The 16,118-nt window shown below is 62.8% G+C and overlaps 1 protein-coding gene across 3 annotated transcripts; it reads left to right on the forward strand.

Annotated features, from left to right (window-relative positions):
• The first annotated feature begins 1,314 nt into the window (after nucleotides 1-1,314).
• CCDC88B (coiled-coil domain containing 88B) lies at nucleotides 1,315-15,411 on the forward strand. Of its 3 annotated transcripts, XM_032879370.1 has the most exons (27): nucleotides 1,315-1,464; nucleotides 1,780-1,922; nucleotides 2,072-2,183; nucleotides 2,269-2,338; nucleotides 2,418-2,476; nucleotides 2,565-2,648; nucleotides 2,746-2,889; nucleotides 3,095-3,240; nucleotides 3,349-3,430; nucleotides 3,584-3,742; nucleotides 4,322-4,468; nucleotides 4,650-4,758; nucleotides 4,924-5,060; nucleotides 5,144-6,274; nucleotides 9,213-9,340; nucleotides 9,418-9,535; nucleotides 10,274-10,369; nucleotides 10,451-10,591; nucleotides 11,130-11,386; nucleotides 11,729-11,872; nucleotides 12,057-12,243; nucleotides 12,390-12,535; nucleotides 12,751-12,849; nucleotides 13,020-13,186; nucleotides 13,663-13,869; nucleotides 14,024-14,092; nucleotides 15,249-15,411. In XM_032879370.1, the coding sequence occupies exons 1-27, from the start codon at nucleotides 1,405-1,407 to the stop codon at nucleotides 15,302-15,304; spliced, it is 4,398 nt and encodes a 1,465-aa protein (XP_032735261.1). In that variant the 5' UTR covers nucleotides 1,315-1,404; the 3' UTR covers nucleotides 15,305-15,411. The 3 variants fall into 3 exon arrangements, 2 of the variants coding, with proteins under 2 accessions (XP_032735261.1, XP_032735262.1); XR_004385195.1 differs by lacking the exons at nucleotides 13,020-13,186; nucleotides 15,249-15,411; XM_032879371.1 differs by lacking the exons at nucleotides 1,315-1,464; nucleotides 2,269-2,338 and having other exon boundaries at nucleotides 1,792-1,922.
• Nucleotides 15,412-16,118: the final 707 nt, after the last annotated feature.

Consider the following 16,118-nt stretch of genomic DNA (forward strand, 5'->3'; position numbering starts at 1 on the left):
TGAGTCCCGGGGTTAAGGGAGTGCTGGCTTGGTTCTTGCCTCCAGGGCTTCCTTTGGAGCTGCCGACGCCCTTTCTGCAGGGTTTGCTGCTTCTGAAGTGTGGGAGCGTGCAGGCAATGACAACTCTGTTAGGACTGTGGCCAGCCGGGAGACAACTCTACCATGTAACCAGACTTGGGAGATTTCAGTGGGAGCAAGAAAGTGTCTTGGAATTGATGACACATGAATAATCTCTGACCTTCGCGCTGGGGGGGTGGCGGAGGGGGGCTTCCATCCCGCCGGCAGGAGCCCTTGCATATGCTGTTCCTGCTCTCTCTTCCTCCCCTCTTTGCCTGCTTCACCCAATCATCCCCCGTCTCTGCTTCCTCATGTGGCCCCCTGCAGGCTGCCTTCCACGACCATCCCAGGAGTCAGTCCCTTCACTGTCCATGCACATGGTATAGCTGCAATATTACATTTGAGCGCAGGTGTGATTTTGGGGGTCATCTCCCTGGTGAACTGAGGCTTGTGGGTGCAGGGACTTGGGGGCTTTCATTACACCCCAGTATCTAGCTGTGTCCGGCAAGGCGCCGGCAGATGAAAGAATGAATGGAGGCGCCGTCGGGGAACTGGGAGGTCCTCCTGGCCTGTTTGTCTACAAGACATGCTGGGAGTCTCAGCAGTGCAGGGGTGGGGTGGGGGGGTGCAGAGGAGACATGTTGAAGGCTTCTGCACTCTACCCCTTCCTTCAGAGGCCTGAGTCCAGGCCATTTCTCGTTCAGACGGGAAATGGAGGCCTGTGAGGTCAGATGTCCTATCTCAATCTGGTGTGCAGAGAGGATGGGGGAGGGTGGGGCGGAGGAGGGGGGCTCACTCCTGGCTGTGGTTCAGAGGAGGTTTGCCGGGGTGGCAGCATCTGACCTCCCCAGGCTTCTGGGTTGGGAGCGGAGCTAGGGTGAGCTTGAGAAACACCAACGGGAAAGCGAAGCCGGGCATGTCAGAAGAGGCAGGTGTGAACACCCAGACTCACCACATGAGGCCCAGCTTCCTTGCAGAGGCCCTGGAAGACAAGAGGCCGAGGTCCTCTTCTCTAGTTTCAAGTTCCCAGAGGGGTGGGGGACTCACCCGCCATCGTCCCCTGTGCCAGGAGGGCTGCGGGAGTCGCTCCGGGATGGCCCTGAGCCCACCTTCCCCTGCTAACCTCTGGGCCAGTCCTGTGGCCCTGCAGAGATGCTGAGAGGATGTGGGGTGGTGAGGTGGGGGCTGAGGCAGGACTCTGGGGGTGCAGAGGCCCGCCTGCTCCCGGAAGGAGGAAGCTGCAAAGGCTGTCTGTGGCTGGGCCTCGGGATCCCCGACCAGAGGAACTTCCTCTTCCTCTCCGGGCAGGTGTAGCTGCCACAGCGGGACCTACACCCTGACCGTGTCATGGATGGGGGCAAGGGGCCCAGACTCAAAGACTTCCTGAGTGGGAGCCTGGCCACCTGGGTGAGGGGGCAGGTGGGAGGCGAGAGGGAAAGGGAAGTGAGCAGCCAGGACGGGCTGGTGCTGGGTTTGGAGGAAGGTCCAGCAGAGTGGGGAGGGGTAGGGACTGAGGGCAAGGGTGGGCAAGAGTGGGGCTGGAGAAGTCGAGGTAGCTGTGGGGCAGGAAAAGGAGTCCAGACCCAGGGGCCAGGGGCATTTAGGGAGGAGGTGAGGAGGAGGCTGCGAGGGCTCAGGAGGCTGGTCAGAGGGGCTCGGGAGTCACTCTGCTGGTAGGGGAGTTCCTAACCCAGTCGGCTGACCTGGCCCCATTCCCCACAGGCGCTGGGACTGGCCGGCCTGGTAGGAGAGGCGGAGGAGCCGGAGGGGGAAGAAGAGGAGGAAGGAGAGGGGCCCCTCTGCCCGGAGAAGAAGTTCTTGCATCTCAGCGATGGGGCCCTGCTCCTCCGGGTGCTGGGCATCATGTAAGAAACCACAGGCCAGCCTAGGAGTCTGAGGTGGCCCCTCCCACAACAAGCAGCTGGGAGGAGCCTGAGGGCTGGTGGGAAGAGCCTGGTTGGGGGACGTGGGGCCTTGATTGTCCCCCCTCCCACCTAGCTCCCTGTGCCCACAGAGCTCCGAGTTCTCGAGGGGGACCTCGAGTAGTCGGTGGCCGAGACAGTCCTGCACCCCGGCGGGTGCGGAACCTGAACCACCTATGGGGCCGGCTGCGGGACTTCTACCAGGTGAGGGGCTGGGAAGGGGCGGCAGAGCCTGGGAGGCCCCCCGTGGGAAGGCCCCACTCCTAGGTCCTGTCTCCTTTGCCCCCAGGAGGAGCTGCAGCTGCTGATCCTGTCGCCACCCCCAGACCTCCAGACACTGGGGTTTGACCCCTTCTCAGGTGCTCTCTCCTACCAACCCCACGCCCCGCTTCTATCCCCTCGCCCCACCGCTAACTTTCTGCGGCTTGTGCTCCGCAGAGGAGGCGGTGGAGGAGTTGGAAGGCATCCTTCGACTGTTGCTGGGGGCATCAGTGCAGGTGAGCAGGGCAGGGCAGGGTAGGGTCCAGCTCAGACGGAAGACGTGGAGGCTTCCTCTGCCAGCATTTCCGCCGTGTCTCCCCGCAGTGTGAGCACCGGGAACTCTTCATCCGACACATCCAGGGCCTCAGCCTTGAGATCCAGAGTGAGCTGGCTGCTGCCATCCAGGAGGTACTTGGGCTGGTCGAGAGCCTGGGACTGGCACTGCCACCTGGGGGCATCCTGCCCTTCTCCTTCCTCTGCTGAACCACTCTCCCTACCTGCCCAGGTGACCCAGCCTGGGGCAGGGGTGGTGCTGGCGCTGGCTGGGCCCGAGCCTGGGGAGCTGGAGCCTCCAGAACTGGAGATGCTGTCCCGGAGCCTGCTGGGGACTTTGTTAAGGCTGGCGCGGGAGCGTGACATGGGGGCCCAGGTAGGAGGCACTGTGACCCAGGTGGAGGAATGGGAGGGCTGTGGCGCTCCAGATATGGAAGGAGGGTGATGGGGTTTGGGGCCCAGATGTGGGGCTGGAGTTGAGGGTCTTCAACAAGCAGAACTGCAAGAGCCAGATGTGGCTTGTGGTGACTGGGGGTCATGGGCTGGGTTACCTCTGGCTTCTGACCCTCAACTTCCCACAGCGGGTGGCTGAACTGCTGCTGGAGAGAGAGCCGGCCCCCTTGTTGCCAGAGGCTCCTGCCAGGACTCCCCCAGAGGGCTCCTCCCACCACCTGGCCTTGCAGCTGGCCAATGCCAAGGCCCAGCTGCGGCGCCTGAGGCAGGAGCTGTGAGTACCCCTGGAGGGAGAGGGGCGATTAGACGTGGATAGAGACGTGGTGGCATCGTGCCTGGGGGTTCTGGGTCCCCAGGACCCTCCAGCGTCCCTTTTCTCCAGGGAGGAGAAGGCGGAGCTGCTGCTAGACTCCCAGGCAGAGGTGCAGGGCCTGGAGGCGGAAATCCGACGGCTCCGCCAGGAGGTGCGCTCAGATGCTCCCTGCCGCTGCCGCATTCCCTAGCCCTCTCCTCACGCCTCCTCTGTTCCATCACCTGCCCCGACCCGGGCTCTTTCCCCTCCCCTAATCCCTCTGGCCCGCGGCTGGCCGTCCCCAGCTCCGCACCGTCTGACTCAGGCCCAGGCGCTGTCAGGACAGGCCAAGCGGGCCGAGTTGTACCGCGAGGAGGTAGAGGCGCTGCGGGAGCGGGCCGGTCGCCTGCCCCGCCTGCAGGAGGAGCTGCGACGCTGTCGCGAGCGGCTGCAGGTGGCCGAGGCTTGCAAAAGCCAGCTGGAGGTGAGACAGGAGGAGGGGCCTGAAGAGGGCGGGGACACTGGGCGGGGCCTGGAGGCGGGGCTTGCTGGGGACCCGGTGGACCAGGAGGGGAAGCGAATTTGGGCCCGGAGAAGAAAGGGCGGGGTCTAATGGACAGAGCAGTCACGGCTCGGAGAAATGGGTGAGGTGGTGTCTAGGGAGAGGCTGTCTGGAGAATGGGGCAGACGGAGAGGAGAGGTGGGGGCGGTGGGTAAGGGTAGGTCCTGGAGAGGAGGGTGGGGCCGAGTGCTGGCGAAGAACTGTCTGGAGAGCGCCCTTCGCAGTGGAGCCTAGAGGGATGCCACCTTGGGAGGGGGTTCTTGGGGGAGAAGGGGCCGGGCCTACATCGGAGGGGGCGGGGCCAGATGCTAAGGAAGTGGTACCTGGATGGACCCTGGAGAGGGAGGAGCAGGTGGGAGGGAGAGGTGGGGCCTGGAGAGCACGTGGGCGCAGGGTCGGATGAAGGAGGGAAGGCGGGGTCTGTGGCCCTGGAGTGCTTGCGGGGGGTGGGGGGGGTGGGGCCAGCATCACATCGCCACTTGTTTCTGCTCCCCGCACCAGGAGGAACGGGTTCTCTCCAGGACTCTGGAAGCTTCCAAGGCGCTCCTGGAGGAGCAGCTGGAGGCTTCTCAAGAGCGCTGCGCTAGGCTGCACGAGGCTCAGCGTGAGAATCTGCTGCTGCGGACACGTTTGGGAGAGGCCCATGCGGTGAGATGGCCCGAGTGACCCCCAGTCAGTGTCATCTCTGACCCTTGGCGACCCCAGTGGTTCCCCCAGAGTTCTCTAGTGCTCCCTAGAACCTCTGACTCCTTGTTTCCCCTAGTGATCTAGCCCACACGTCGGCCTGGCCGTGGTGGGCAAGGCTTGTCTGACCCTGCCCCGCCCCCAGGAGCTGGACACTCTGCGGCATCAGGTGGAGCGGCTGGCAGAGGAGAACGTGGAGCTGGAGCTGGAGCTTCAGCGGAGCCTGGAGGCGCCGCTGGGGTCTCCGGGGGAGGGTGAGTAGGGCCCGGGTGGAGGGCCTGGGACTGTGGGGCTGGCTGCCTGTTTTCCTGCAACTCTAGTGGGGGTGGCTGCTGACTTCATTCTCTTCCCAGGGGGGAGGAACCAGGGATCTTGGCAAAGGGTACGGAGGGGTCCTCACCTCATCTCCCATGTCCCAGCCCCTGTGCCAGGAGCAGTCCCCTCACTTCATGATGAAGTGAGAGAGGCAGAGGCTGGGCGGCTGCAGACCCTGGAGAGGGAGAATTGGGAGCTTCGGGCCCTGCTGCAGGGGCTCCGGGGGCAGCCTGAGCGCCAGGTGAGTCCCCTCCTCCACCCATCCTAGCTGGTCCTTCCCTGCCTCCTCCTGGGGGCTTGACTCTTCCTCTCATGTGCCCTCAGCACCCCCTGCTGGAGGAGCAGAGCGAGGACTCCTTGGTTCCAGAGCTGCATGCGGCTCCCCAGACTTGCCTGGCCTCAGACGTGGGACCCCAGGGTTTGGTTGGCCAGGTGGGGGATGAAGGCACCGAGGCCTCGGGCCCGGCTTCCCCAGTACCAGACTTGGCCCTTGAGAGAGTAGCTGTGCTTCCGCAGGCTTCTGACTCAGACGCACAGGAGATACAAAGGCCCCTCCTGATGGCTGCCACGGCCCCCCAGACCTCAGACTTGACCCTCCAGGAATCAGGCCACGTTAGAGCAACACAGGAGCCCCTGGAGAAGGCCAGCCATGGAGCCCTTCTCCAGACTCCCAGCACTGTGGTCTCCCCTCAAGGTCCAGGGGTGGAAACTCAGGCCAAGCTGTTGGGAGGAGAGACTGGAGAGTCAGGGCTCAAAGCTCAGGTGCTGAGACAGGAGGGCCCTGCAAGCAAGCCTGGACCCTCAGAGCCCAGCCTCCGTGCGCAGCTGGAGGAGCAGGAGACCCTAGGCCAAGGGCTGGACCTACCCCAAGGGCAGAGAGAGGCCAGAGAGCATGAACAGAAATTGGAGGGGACGGTTGGGGACCCAGGCCAGCAAAATCCCCAGCAGAAGCCAGAAGGGGCCCCGGAGGCCCAGACCTGGGAAGGGCCCATCCCAGGGGAGATCCTGGCTGGTGATGTCCCCGAGCAGGAGGCCATGAGGGAAGAGGTGACAAGACTCAGGGGAGAGGCCGAGGCCCTTCGAGCGGAGCTAGAGGCTCAGGCCCGGAGGCTTGAGGCCCGAGGCATGGAGGCTGCCCGCCTCTCTGAGGAGCTGGCTCAGGCACGGAGGGCAGAGACGGAGGCCCATCAGGAGGTGGAGGCCCAGGCCCGGGAGCAGGCTCGACTGCGGGAGGCAGTGGAGGCAGCCGGCCGGGAGCTGGAGGCCGTGTCGCGGGAACGGGAGGCGCTGGTGGAGGCCCTGGCAGCCGCAGGCCGAGAGCGGAGGCAGTGGGAGCGCGAGGGGCCCAGACTGAGGGCCCGGGCGGAGGCAGCGGAGGAGAGGCTGCAAATGCTGGAGAGCGATGGCCGCTGGCACCTGCAGGAGGCTGAGAGGGAGAAGCAGGCCCTCAAGGAGGTATGTCCAGGCTCACAGCCTGGGGTGGGAAGTAGGGTTCTGGGCCAGTTGCTGGGGTTTGGGTTATCAATTCCATCAGTGGCCCCAGAGTGCTCGGCACCTACTGGGGCTGGAGAGAGAAAGGCAAAGTCCACCCCTGCCCTCCAAGAGGTGCTGGGCCCAGGACACAGGACTGATGGATGTCCCCTCTCTCTGGTGGGGCGGGCTGTAGGAGGGGATGAGAGTGTGGGTATGGAGCCAGACTGCCTGGGGGTTCAGTCCTGGCTCTCAGACTGTGGGAGCCAACTCCCCTCCACCCGATTCCTCCTTCTGTAAAATGGGGGCGCTCTTCATGGCTATCTTGGGTCTTTCGGGAAACCAAGGGAGATAACTGTGTGATGTGCCTAGTTTATGCCGGGCAAAGGCTCAAGACGTGTTAATTATATTTAAAAGATCTATTTATTTATTTTTATTTTGAGAGAAGGGGGAAAAGGGCAGGGGGTGAGGGTGAGGGAAGGAGTGAATGTCAAGCAGACTCCAACACGGGGCTCTATCCCATGACCCTGAGATCATGACCTGAGCCGAAATCAAGGGTCGGACGGTTCACTGACCGAGCCATCTGGGTGCCCCAAGACATGTTGATTATCATTAATATTATTTTTAAGATTTAAAAATTTATTTTAGAGAGAGAGAGTGAGTGAAGGGGGAGGGGCAGAGGAAGAGGGAGACAAGCAGACTGCCCACTGAGCAGGGATCCTGACCTGGGGCTCGATCCCAGGACCCCAAGATTATGACCTGGGCTGAAATCAAGAGTCAGACACTCAAGCAGCTGAGCCACTCAGGTGCCCCAAAACCTGTTGCAAAGGGTGCAGGAGGCCATGGGGGGAGGGAGCTAGTGCTGGGGTGGAGGCAAGGAGGCTTCGGAGAAGGTGTGAGGAACGGACATGGGCTCCCACTAGGTGGGAAGGACACTTTAGAGGGAACAGCATGTGCGGAGACCTGAAGGCATTACGGATGCTCAGGTGCCTGACAGGTGGGGGTTCATCAGCAGGTTCGTACTGGGCAGGGCCTCATCTTCCTTTCAAGCTGAGGAAGGAGTTGTGGTGGTTCTTGGGAAGGAAATGATCTCAATGACCTTTACATGAAGGCCATGACCTTTAAACCCAGCAGGGTGTTGAAGGGGGGGCCCGAGTTGCAAGGCCCCTCCGGGGAAGCGGAGGAGGCTAGGAGGCGATAGGAAGGGTGTTCAGGCCTGGGGCCCCGTGCTGCAGGGGCGGGGTGTGCACACTAGGAATCAAATCTTCCAGCTGAGCAGTTTCCAGTCTCATCCCTGTTGTCCAGATGAGGACCCCGAGATTCAGAAAGAAGGGGTCATTTGCTGAGAGCCCCCTTGGGCGGAGAGGAGCTGGAACACACTGTTGGGTTGACCCGGGGTGAGGTGTCAGGCAGAGCAGGGCAGGGGAATGGGGGAATGGGGCTGCGGGTGGGAAGGTAGGTGGAGAGGGGTCTCTGGGGTTCACTGTGTAGGATGTGACTGAGCCACGCTGTCAGGCACACTTGGCTTCTGGCCCAGATCTCTGACCAGCCGGCTGTACTGTTAGGGGCTTGTTCCTTAACCTGTCTTGTGTCCTGGGAAGCTCGAATTCAGATGACCTGCCTTCCGGGCGAATGTGGAGAGCTGGGGGCAGCTGGGGAGTGGGGATGCCAGCTGGCGTTCAGGGCAGGTGAGGGTAAGGCATGCTCTGAGGACCGAACGCTGGAAGAGCCTGAGGACAAAGGGGAATTTTGTGAGATTTCCTGGGCAGAGCAGTTCCTGGTGATGACTGGGTGTGGTGTAGGCGGAGGTGGCTAGACCGGGGAGGTCAGGGAACCTGAGGCCAGGCGGCCCGTCCCTCTGGGCTGGGTGGAGGGCAAGAGGTGCAGTGGAGGCAGGGTGCTGAGGGCCTGGAAGGGGCCAGTTCTGGGGTCTGGCCGGAGGTTCAGGTTTCTTCATGGGTACCACTGTTCTTTCTACCCTTAGTCCTTGGGCTCTCCTGGGTGTGGGCCAACAGGCAGCAGGACCTCATGGGACTTGTAGTTTTTCCAGTGAGAGGCAGTGGCCAAGGGTGTCCAGAAGGACAGTGGCCCCAGGGGAGACTCGGTGGGGTTGCAAACCCAGGAAGGTCAGAGCAGCAGCGGTAGACTTGGTGTCCAGAGACAGGCTTTGGTAGGCAGCTGGTCCGAGTTGGCCCTGGCTTGTGGTTTCATCATGCCAGGGCCTCTGCATCTCAGAATGGTTTGGTCTATCTCTGCATCTCGTTCTTCCCCCTTCCGCAATGGTGCGGCCCAACCGCCACAGGACTCCTGGCCTGGCCCTCAGCATCTCTCCCCACCCACCAGCCCCCTCTGTGGTTGGGCCTGACATTCACCCAGTTCCTGTCCTCTGTCCCCATCCCTCTGTGGCCCAGGGCATTCCTCCTGTCTGCCTCCTCCAAATCCCTCTTTCCCTCACGTGGCCAGCATGGCCTCATCACGTAGGACGCGGCTCGCTGCCACTGGGCGCACGAGGAACCGTGGGCTCAGAGAGGTAAAGACACTTGCCTGGTGAGCGTCTCTGACTCCTGGGCCAGGGGTCTCCTTCCCCCGCCGCCAAGCTTACCTCCCAGCTCCTCTGTAGTCACTCTGCGAGGTGTCCGGGCTTTGTTCCCATTTTACAGATGGAGGAGTAGAAGGCCAAAGGGTTAAAGATCTTGGCCCAGGGTGGGGCGCCTGGCTTGCTCCATCAGTAGAGGACGTGACTCTAGATATCAGCGTCGTGAGAACCTACTTGAAAAGATATTTGCCTAGGGTGACGGAGGAAAGACAGAAAGCTAGGTCTCCAGACGCCATCTGGCCCTCCCTGGGGGAGGGAGGATGGGGGAAGATGGGGGAGGGTGGTGGTCTTCCCTTCCCGCGCTGAGCCTGCCGTGCCTGCCCTCAGGAGCTGGAGAAGGCCGTGGTGCGGGGCCGGGAGCTGGGCACGCGGCTAGAGCATCTGCAGAGTGAGCTGAAGCAGGCGGCCCTGGAGCGCCAGGAATTTCTGCGGGAGCAAGAGTTCCAGCACCGGAGGTGGGGGTGTGGCCCCAGGGCAGAGAGGGGGCAGCCAGGGCCGGGGGAGGGGTCGGTGCCACAGCTTCTCCGGACAGGTACCAGGGCCTGGAGCAGCGGCTGGAAGCTGAGCTGCAGGCGGCGGCCACAAGCAAGGAGGAGGCCCTGAGGGAGCTCAAGACCAGGGCTCTGCAGCTGGAAGAGGAGCTGGTCCAGGTGAGGCGTGCGGAGTGCCGGCAGCCTCGTCCTACCCTGCCCTCCATCCTGCCTGCGCACGTCCAGGGCTGCGCACGCTCCGGTCCCTCTTGCCCTGTGCTGGTCTTGCCCCTTGATTTTTGGCCTGTCCCTTGCCTTGTGCCCCATTTGGGGGCATCTTGGAGAGCGCCCCGGGCTTGGGGGTCAGGCGGACTCTGCCCAGGCCCTGGAGTCTTCTGGGGCCCTGGAGCCTTGTTTTCCTCATTCCTCTGGTGGACATACCCCAGCGACTCTGCTTGGAGGTGCCGGCTGTGTTTCTCCAGGGCCTCACCGCTCCCGAGTGAGCTCGGTTACTGCCCTTGTTCTTGGCTGGCCATCATTTCTGAGGCTCCCAGCTCAGGGCTCAGCTCTGGGGTGTGGGGAGGCCCAAGAGCAGGCAAGGACACAGGTCACCATAACACAGGGTGTCAGGGGACAGCGGGCCCCCAGCAGAGCCCCTGGTGGGTGCATGTAGGCTTGGCTGGGGGGGAAAGTGGTGTTGAAACCCGGGGCCCAGAGGCAAAGCAGGGTGGAGAGAGGCTGGAAAATGCTGTAGAACTGAGTGACACAGAGCAGGGCAGATGGAGAGTGACAGATGGACCCATCCATCATGGGGCAGGGGCGCAGCTGAAGAGGTGAGGGTCCCCTGGGTTAGGTCCTTGCACCATCCTCAGGCCTCCTCCACGATCCTGCGTGACCTCCCGGGGCCTCTCCTTGCAGCTGCGCCAGGGCCCCGAGGGGCTGGGGTCGGACGGGCACGCTGAGCCGAGGACCCCAGGGGCCCAGAGTGGGCGGCTCATCGAGGTGGAGCGCAGCGTGAGTGTCGCCCATGGCACGGGGAGGGGGGTTTGGCCCAGTGGCCTGGCCCCTGCTGACCCCCCACTCCCCTATGGGCAGAATGCGACACTGGTGGCCGAGAAGGTGGCTCTGCAGGGGCAGCTGCAGCACCTGGAGGGGCAGCTGGGGAGCCTGCAGGGGCGCGCCCAGGAGCTCCTGCTGCAGAGCCAGCGCGCCCAGGAGTACAGCAGCCGCCTGCAGGTGGGTGGCAGTCTGGGTGCCCTGTCCCCTGCCCTAGCTCACTCCCCCTTTCCTCTGCCACCCACTGTTTTCTCTGCCCTAGCTCCCAGCCTATTGCCCTTCCTGTTCCCTTGTGCCTGACCTCTGAACACCCCAATTGGTACCCCTCTTCCCTGCTCCTGTTCCCTTGTACTTGCCCCTTCTGCCCCGGTCTTCCCCCTTCCCCTCACCTCTGTGGTTTTGCTCAGCTCCATCCCTCTCAACAGCCAGCCCTTAGTCCCTACAGCTTTCCCTAACCTTACCCCGCCCTGGCTGCCCACCGCACCCCGCACTGTGCCTCTTGCCCTCCCCTCCATGGCCTGGCACCAGCACCCATCTCCGTGATACCGCTCCCCTCTCCTTGCCTACTAACCCTGCCTCTGCTTTCTGTTCCCTGTCACCCCTGCTCCAGCGCTCTGCCTCTGTAGTTCTCTCTTGGATCCTCTGCCCTGCCCCTTGCCTTTTGCGCCCAGTCCCTTACCTCTTTCAGAACTGGGATCACACCCGCTCTTCTGTCTAGGCTGAGAAGTCTGTGCTGGAGATGCAGGGGCAGGAGCTGCACCGGAAGCTGGGGGTGCTGGAGGAGGAGGTGCGGGTGGCACGGCAGTCCCAGGAGGAGACCCGGGGGCAGCAGCAAGCTCTGCTTCGAGATCACGAGGCCCTGGCCCAGCTGCAGCGGCGGCAGGAGGCCGAGCTAGAAGGACTGCTGGTGCGGCACCGTGACCTCAAGGCTAACATGCGGGCCCTGGAGCTGGCCCACCGGGAGCTGCAGGGCCGGTGAGCCTCCCCTAGACTCCCGGCTTCTCTTCCCAGCACCCCCAGCCTGCGTGGAGCAGACTCCCTGGGTGGGTCTGACCGCCCCCTGCTCCCCCTGCCCGGAAGCACCACCACTCGACATGGCCACCTCTGCTGCCGTGGCCTCACGTGTGGCTGGGGTCCGGGCTGAGCTTACTCCGAGGCTCGTTTGTCATGGGCAGTGGTGGGCACCCCGCCCAGCATTCTGCTCCTTGGCTTTGTTTGGGGGCCAGTGCTTAGGAGAGGGTGGACCCCAGAGAGTCCGGCCACCCGCTTGCCCCGGCCCCAGGTCTCTGCAGCCCTCTCGGTCCCTTTGCATCCCAGGCACGAGCAGCTGCAGGCCCAGAGGGCCAGCGTGGAGGCGCAGGAGGTGGCCTTGCTGGCAGAGCGAGAACGCCTGATGCAGGACGGGCATCGGCAGCGCGGCCTGGAGGAAGAACTGCGGAGGCTGCAGAGCGAGCATGACAGGTACCAGCCCTGGCACGGGCCCCGCCGTTCTCGGGCCAGGTCTCTGTGTTCCTGTCTGCGAAGTGGGCTGGTGGTGAGTTAGTCACCGTCCCTGTGGGATCCCGCTTTGGCTCTTCTGGCCCCCGTGGGAGGCCTGGGAGGGGGACCGAGTGCCCTCGGAGAGCAGCTCTTCTGGGTTCTGCAGGGCTCAGAAGCTGCTGGCCGAGGTGTCGCGGGAGCGGGGTGAGCTGCAGGGGGAACGCGGGGAGCTGCGGGGCCGGCTGGCGCGGCTGGAGCTGGAGCGGGCCCAGCTGGAGGTGCAGAGCCAGCGTCTGCGTGAGTCCAACCAGCAGCTAGACCTCAGCGCCTGCCGGCTGACCACGCAGTGCGAGGTGTGGTGAGCGGTGGGCGGCAGCCTGCTGGGGGGTGGGGAGTGGTCCGTGGGGGGTTGGGCAGGGAGGGGGGGATGGAAGGTAGCCACCTGGAGCCCCGTTCAATCCCCCACCTGCCCTACTGTCTGCCCTCTCCGCATCCCCAGCTGTTGACAGAGCTTCGGAGCGCCCAGGAAGAGGAGAACCGGCAGCTGCTCGCGGAGGTTCAGGCCCTGAGCCGGGAGAACCGGGAGCTCCTGGAGCGCAGCCTGGAGAGCCGGGACCACCTGCACCGCGAGCAGCGCGAGTACCTGTGAGCAGGCCGTGGGGGGCCCAGCTCTGCTGCCCAGAGCGGGGGCGCGTCCCAGAGACCCCTGTGCCTGCTTGTGGGGAGATGCCCAGGGAAAGGGCTGGGGCTGACCACCTGGGACTCAGGACAGCAGCGGTTCACCAAGACCGGATTAGCCCCCGTGTCCTGAGCCTCCCTCCTGCCTGGCCTCATGCCTGTGTCCTCCCTCATGCTCGCAGGGACCAGCTCAATGCGTTGCGCCGTGAGAAGCAGAAGCTAGTGGAGAAGATCATGGACCAGTACCGAGTGCTGGAGCCTGGGCCCCTGCCCCGGATCAAGTGAGGGGCCCGTCCACCCCCTGGAGCCGGGGATCCTCCCAACCTCTGCCCCTGCCCTGCCCCCTCCAGGCCCCGATGAGGGTTTGCCTGGCTTTTGCCATCCCCAACGTGGCCCTCTTGTCCCTCCTTCCTCCCTGGCCTTACCCCCTCTTGTGCCCTCTTGCCCCCAGGAAGGGCAGCTGGTTGGCAGACAAGGTGAAGAGGCTGATGCGGCCCCGGCGGGAGGGGGGCCCCCATGGGGGGCCACGCCTGGGGGCCGATGGGGCTGGCAGCACCGAGAGCCTGGGGGGCCCCCCAGAGACGGAGCTCTCCGAGGGCAGGGAGGCAGATGGGACAGGTGGGTCTGGGGGCCAGGTGACCAGGATGGTCTCTACCCCATGTCTCCTATCCTCACCCTGGTGCTTGCCAATGCCCTTGGTCTCTCCCTTCATCTTGTGTACCCCGCTGGCCTTCCCCGTTGCAAGCCCCTCAGCTCGTACCTCCCTCCTGCCAGCGCTGCCACCCATCCCGTCCTGCCCGTCCGCAGCAGTGTTTAGGACCTCAGAGCAGCAGGGGACTTGAGCAAGAGGTCATTTATCCCAGGCCCAGGGAGGGGACATGCCTTACCCAAGGTCACACAGTGGGTTAGTGTCAGAGCCCTAGTGTCAGAGGCTCAGACCAGCCTCCTGTCACCTCCCTCCTTCACCCAGACCTCACCCCTTCCTCTTGCAGCCTCCTTTCCTTGCCCTTTTGTAGCTTCACCCCGCTCGCCCCTCCGCTCTGCCCAGCCCCTCCCTGCACAGCTCCACACCCTTCCTCCCTATACCTTTGCAGGATCCCTTTCCCCTGCACCCATGCGCCGGGCCCAGAGCTCCCTCTGCCTTCGGGAAGAGACTCTGGCAGGGGGGCGGCGGCGGAAGCTCAGCTCGAGATTCCCGGTGGGGCGAAGCTCTGAGTCGTTCAGCCCCGGGGACACCCCCAGGCAGCGATTCCGACAGCGCAGGCCCGGCCCCCTGGGCGCGCCCACCTCCCATGGCAAAGGTGAGAGACCAGGGTCCCTGCTCCCATTTGCTCTCCGGCTCCCTTGGACCCAGCAGCCCCTTGGCTTTCCCTTCTGTCCCTTGGGTTTCAGCACAAGCCCTGCCCACCTCTGCTCTGGTCCCCATGGCCCATTGGCTGCCTTGTGCTCCCCCAGGACGCAGTGTGGGGTGGGATGGCTCTATCGAGACCCTGTCGGAACACAAAGCCGATGCTAACGGAGAGGGTGAGTGGGGGTATCTGGCCTGCCTGGGGCCCGTGGTTCATCTACTCATCTACTTGACAATGAGCCTTTACTGAGTGCCAGGTGATATGCTAGGGATACAGCAGGGGATACAGCTGGAGATACAGCACGGAGCATTCGGGTGCAGGAGAGAGATAGTAAACAACATGCATAAAAATAGTAATTATCTACAACGGCCCTGTCCAGTGGAAATAGGACGTGAGCTACATGCGTAATTTAAAATTTTCTAGTAGTCTCATCAGAAAAGTAAAAGGAGACAGGTAAAATTAATTTTTAAAAAAGATTTTATTTATTTATGGGGAAAAAGACAGGGATAACAAGGAGAGTGGGAGCAGGGAGGAGAGAGAGAAGCGGGCTCCCCACTCAGCAGGGAGTCCAATGTGGGGCTTGATCCCAGGATCTTGGGATCATGACCTGAGCCGAAAGCAGACACTTAATGACTGAGCCACCCAGGCATCCCCCTGGCTTTTTTTTTTTTTTTAATGGCTTTATTTATTCATGTAAAATTAATTTTAATAACATATTTTATTTATCCCATTATACCTGAACTGTTACTATTTCAACCTGTCATCAGTGTGGAAATTCATTAATGAGATATTTTAATTAATTGGTTAATCCTTTATTAACGAGATAGTTTGTATTATTTTTTTTGCTACGACCTTGAGCCCAGTGGCCGTTTTACACTCCAGAACACGGAAGTTCAGATGGGCCACATCTCACGTGCTTGGTCCCACGCTGGGGCGGCTCAGCCCCAGAATGTTAGGAGATGGCCACGCTCTGGGTAGGACGGAGAGCAGGGGGAAGGAGGTCAGGAGTGCTGGGTGGGGCAGGTTGCGATTTTGACTATAGTGCTCAGGGTGGTCCTGAGAGAGGAGGTGAAGTAGGAGCAAATAGGAGGTGAGGGTTTTTCCTGTCAACATGCCTAGGGACAAGCATTTCAGGCAGAGGGAACAGCTGAAGCAAAGGCCTGGCAAGTTCAAGGACAGGCAAGTTGGCCAGTGCAGCTGGAGTGAGGCGGGGGGAGCTGAGGCGAGCTGCAAGGGGCAGTGGGAGGGGCAGAAGGTGGAGGGCCCGGGGGGCCTCCTCGAATGTTGGGAGCTCCTGTGGGAGCGGGTCTGAGCTGAGCCTTCCCCTTCAGGCCTCGAGGTGCAGGAGCCGGAGAAACGCCCTCTCGCCCCTTCCCTCAGCCAGTGACGCCCTGTGGACTGGGGGCTTGGGAGTGCGGTCCTCTCACTACCGGAGTCCCAGTGCGGGCCTCCGGCTGCCCAAGAATTCAGGGATCCAGGCCACCTGGAGCCAGTCCTTGGACAAGGAGGCCTGGGCCCCCAGCTCCTCCGAGGCCTACCCTGGGGCCCCGAGACGGAGCAGGGATAAGCCTGTGGACAGAGGGGACAGCTGGTCTCCAGGAGCAGCTCCTCGCCAGGGTCCTGGCTCTGCCTTGCGGCCCTGGCTGAGGAGGCCGGCTCTGGGTGACCCCCCAGTTGAAGGAGATGGGCAGAGGTGGGCACGAGAGCCCGCTGCCTGGTCTGGGCGGGGAGCCAAGGACCGTTCACTGGGGAGGGTGACCTGGGCCCCTCTCTGAGCTGTATCTGGGATGTGAGGGTCATGAGAATAAAGCTGGGATAGGACCAACTGAATTTGTGTTCTGTGTCTGCTGGCCGTATCCAGGAGTCCCAGGGCACCTGCGTGCGATGCACACAGCCGAAGTCTGTGTGGGCTGGGTTCCTCCGTGCCCGTGGGCTTCCTCACCCTGCCCAGGGCGGCAAAGGGCTTTCTTCGAGAGATGGGCTAGTCGGGCTCGCTTGGATGTCCCAGTGGGCTGGGGAGGTAGGGTTCTGGGCAGCCCAAGTCTGGGCTCTGTCTTTGCTGAGAAGGCGGGGTCTGGGCTCCAGGTAAGCCCCAGATACTCCAACCCCTCCTCCTCCTCTACTTTTACTTCTTCCTGCCTCCTCCTCCTCTTTCCCCATCCCTCTAGGGTTGAGCTCCTCCCCAGTGGGTTCTCAGCCCA

The sequence above is a fragment of the Lontra canadensis genome, unplaced genomic scaffold (genome assembly GCF_010015895.1).
Source record: "Lontra canadensis isolate GAN:19392208 unplaced genomic scaffold, GSC_riverotter_1.0 scaffold66, whole genome shotgun sequence".
In the NCBI taxonomy this organism is placed as follows: domain Eukaryota; kingdom Metazoa; phylum Chordata; class Mammalia; order Carnivora; family Mustelidae; genus Lontra; species Lontra canadensis.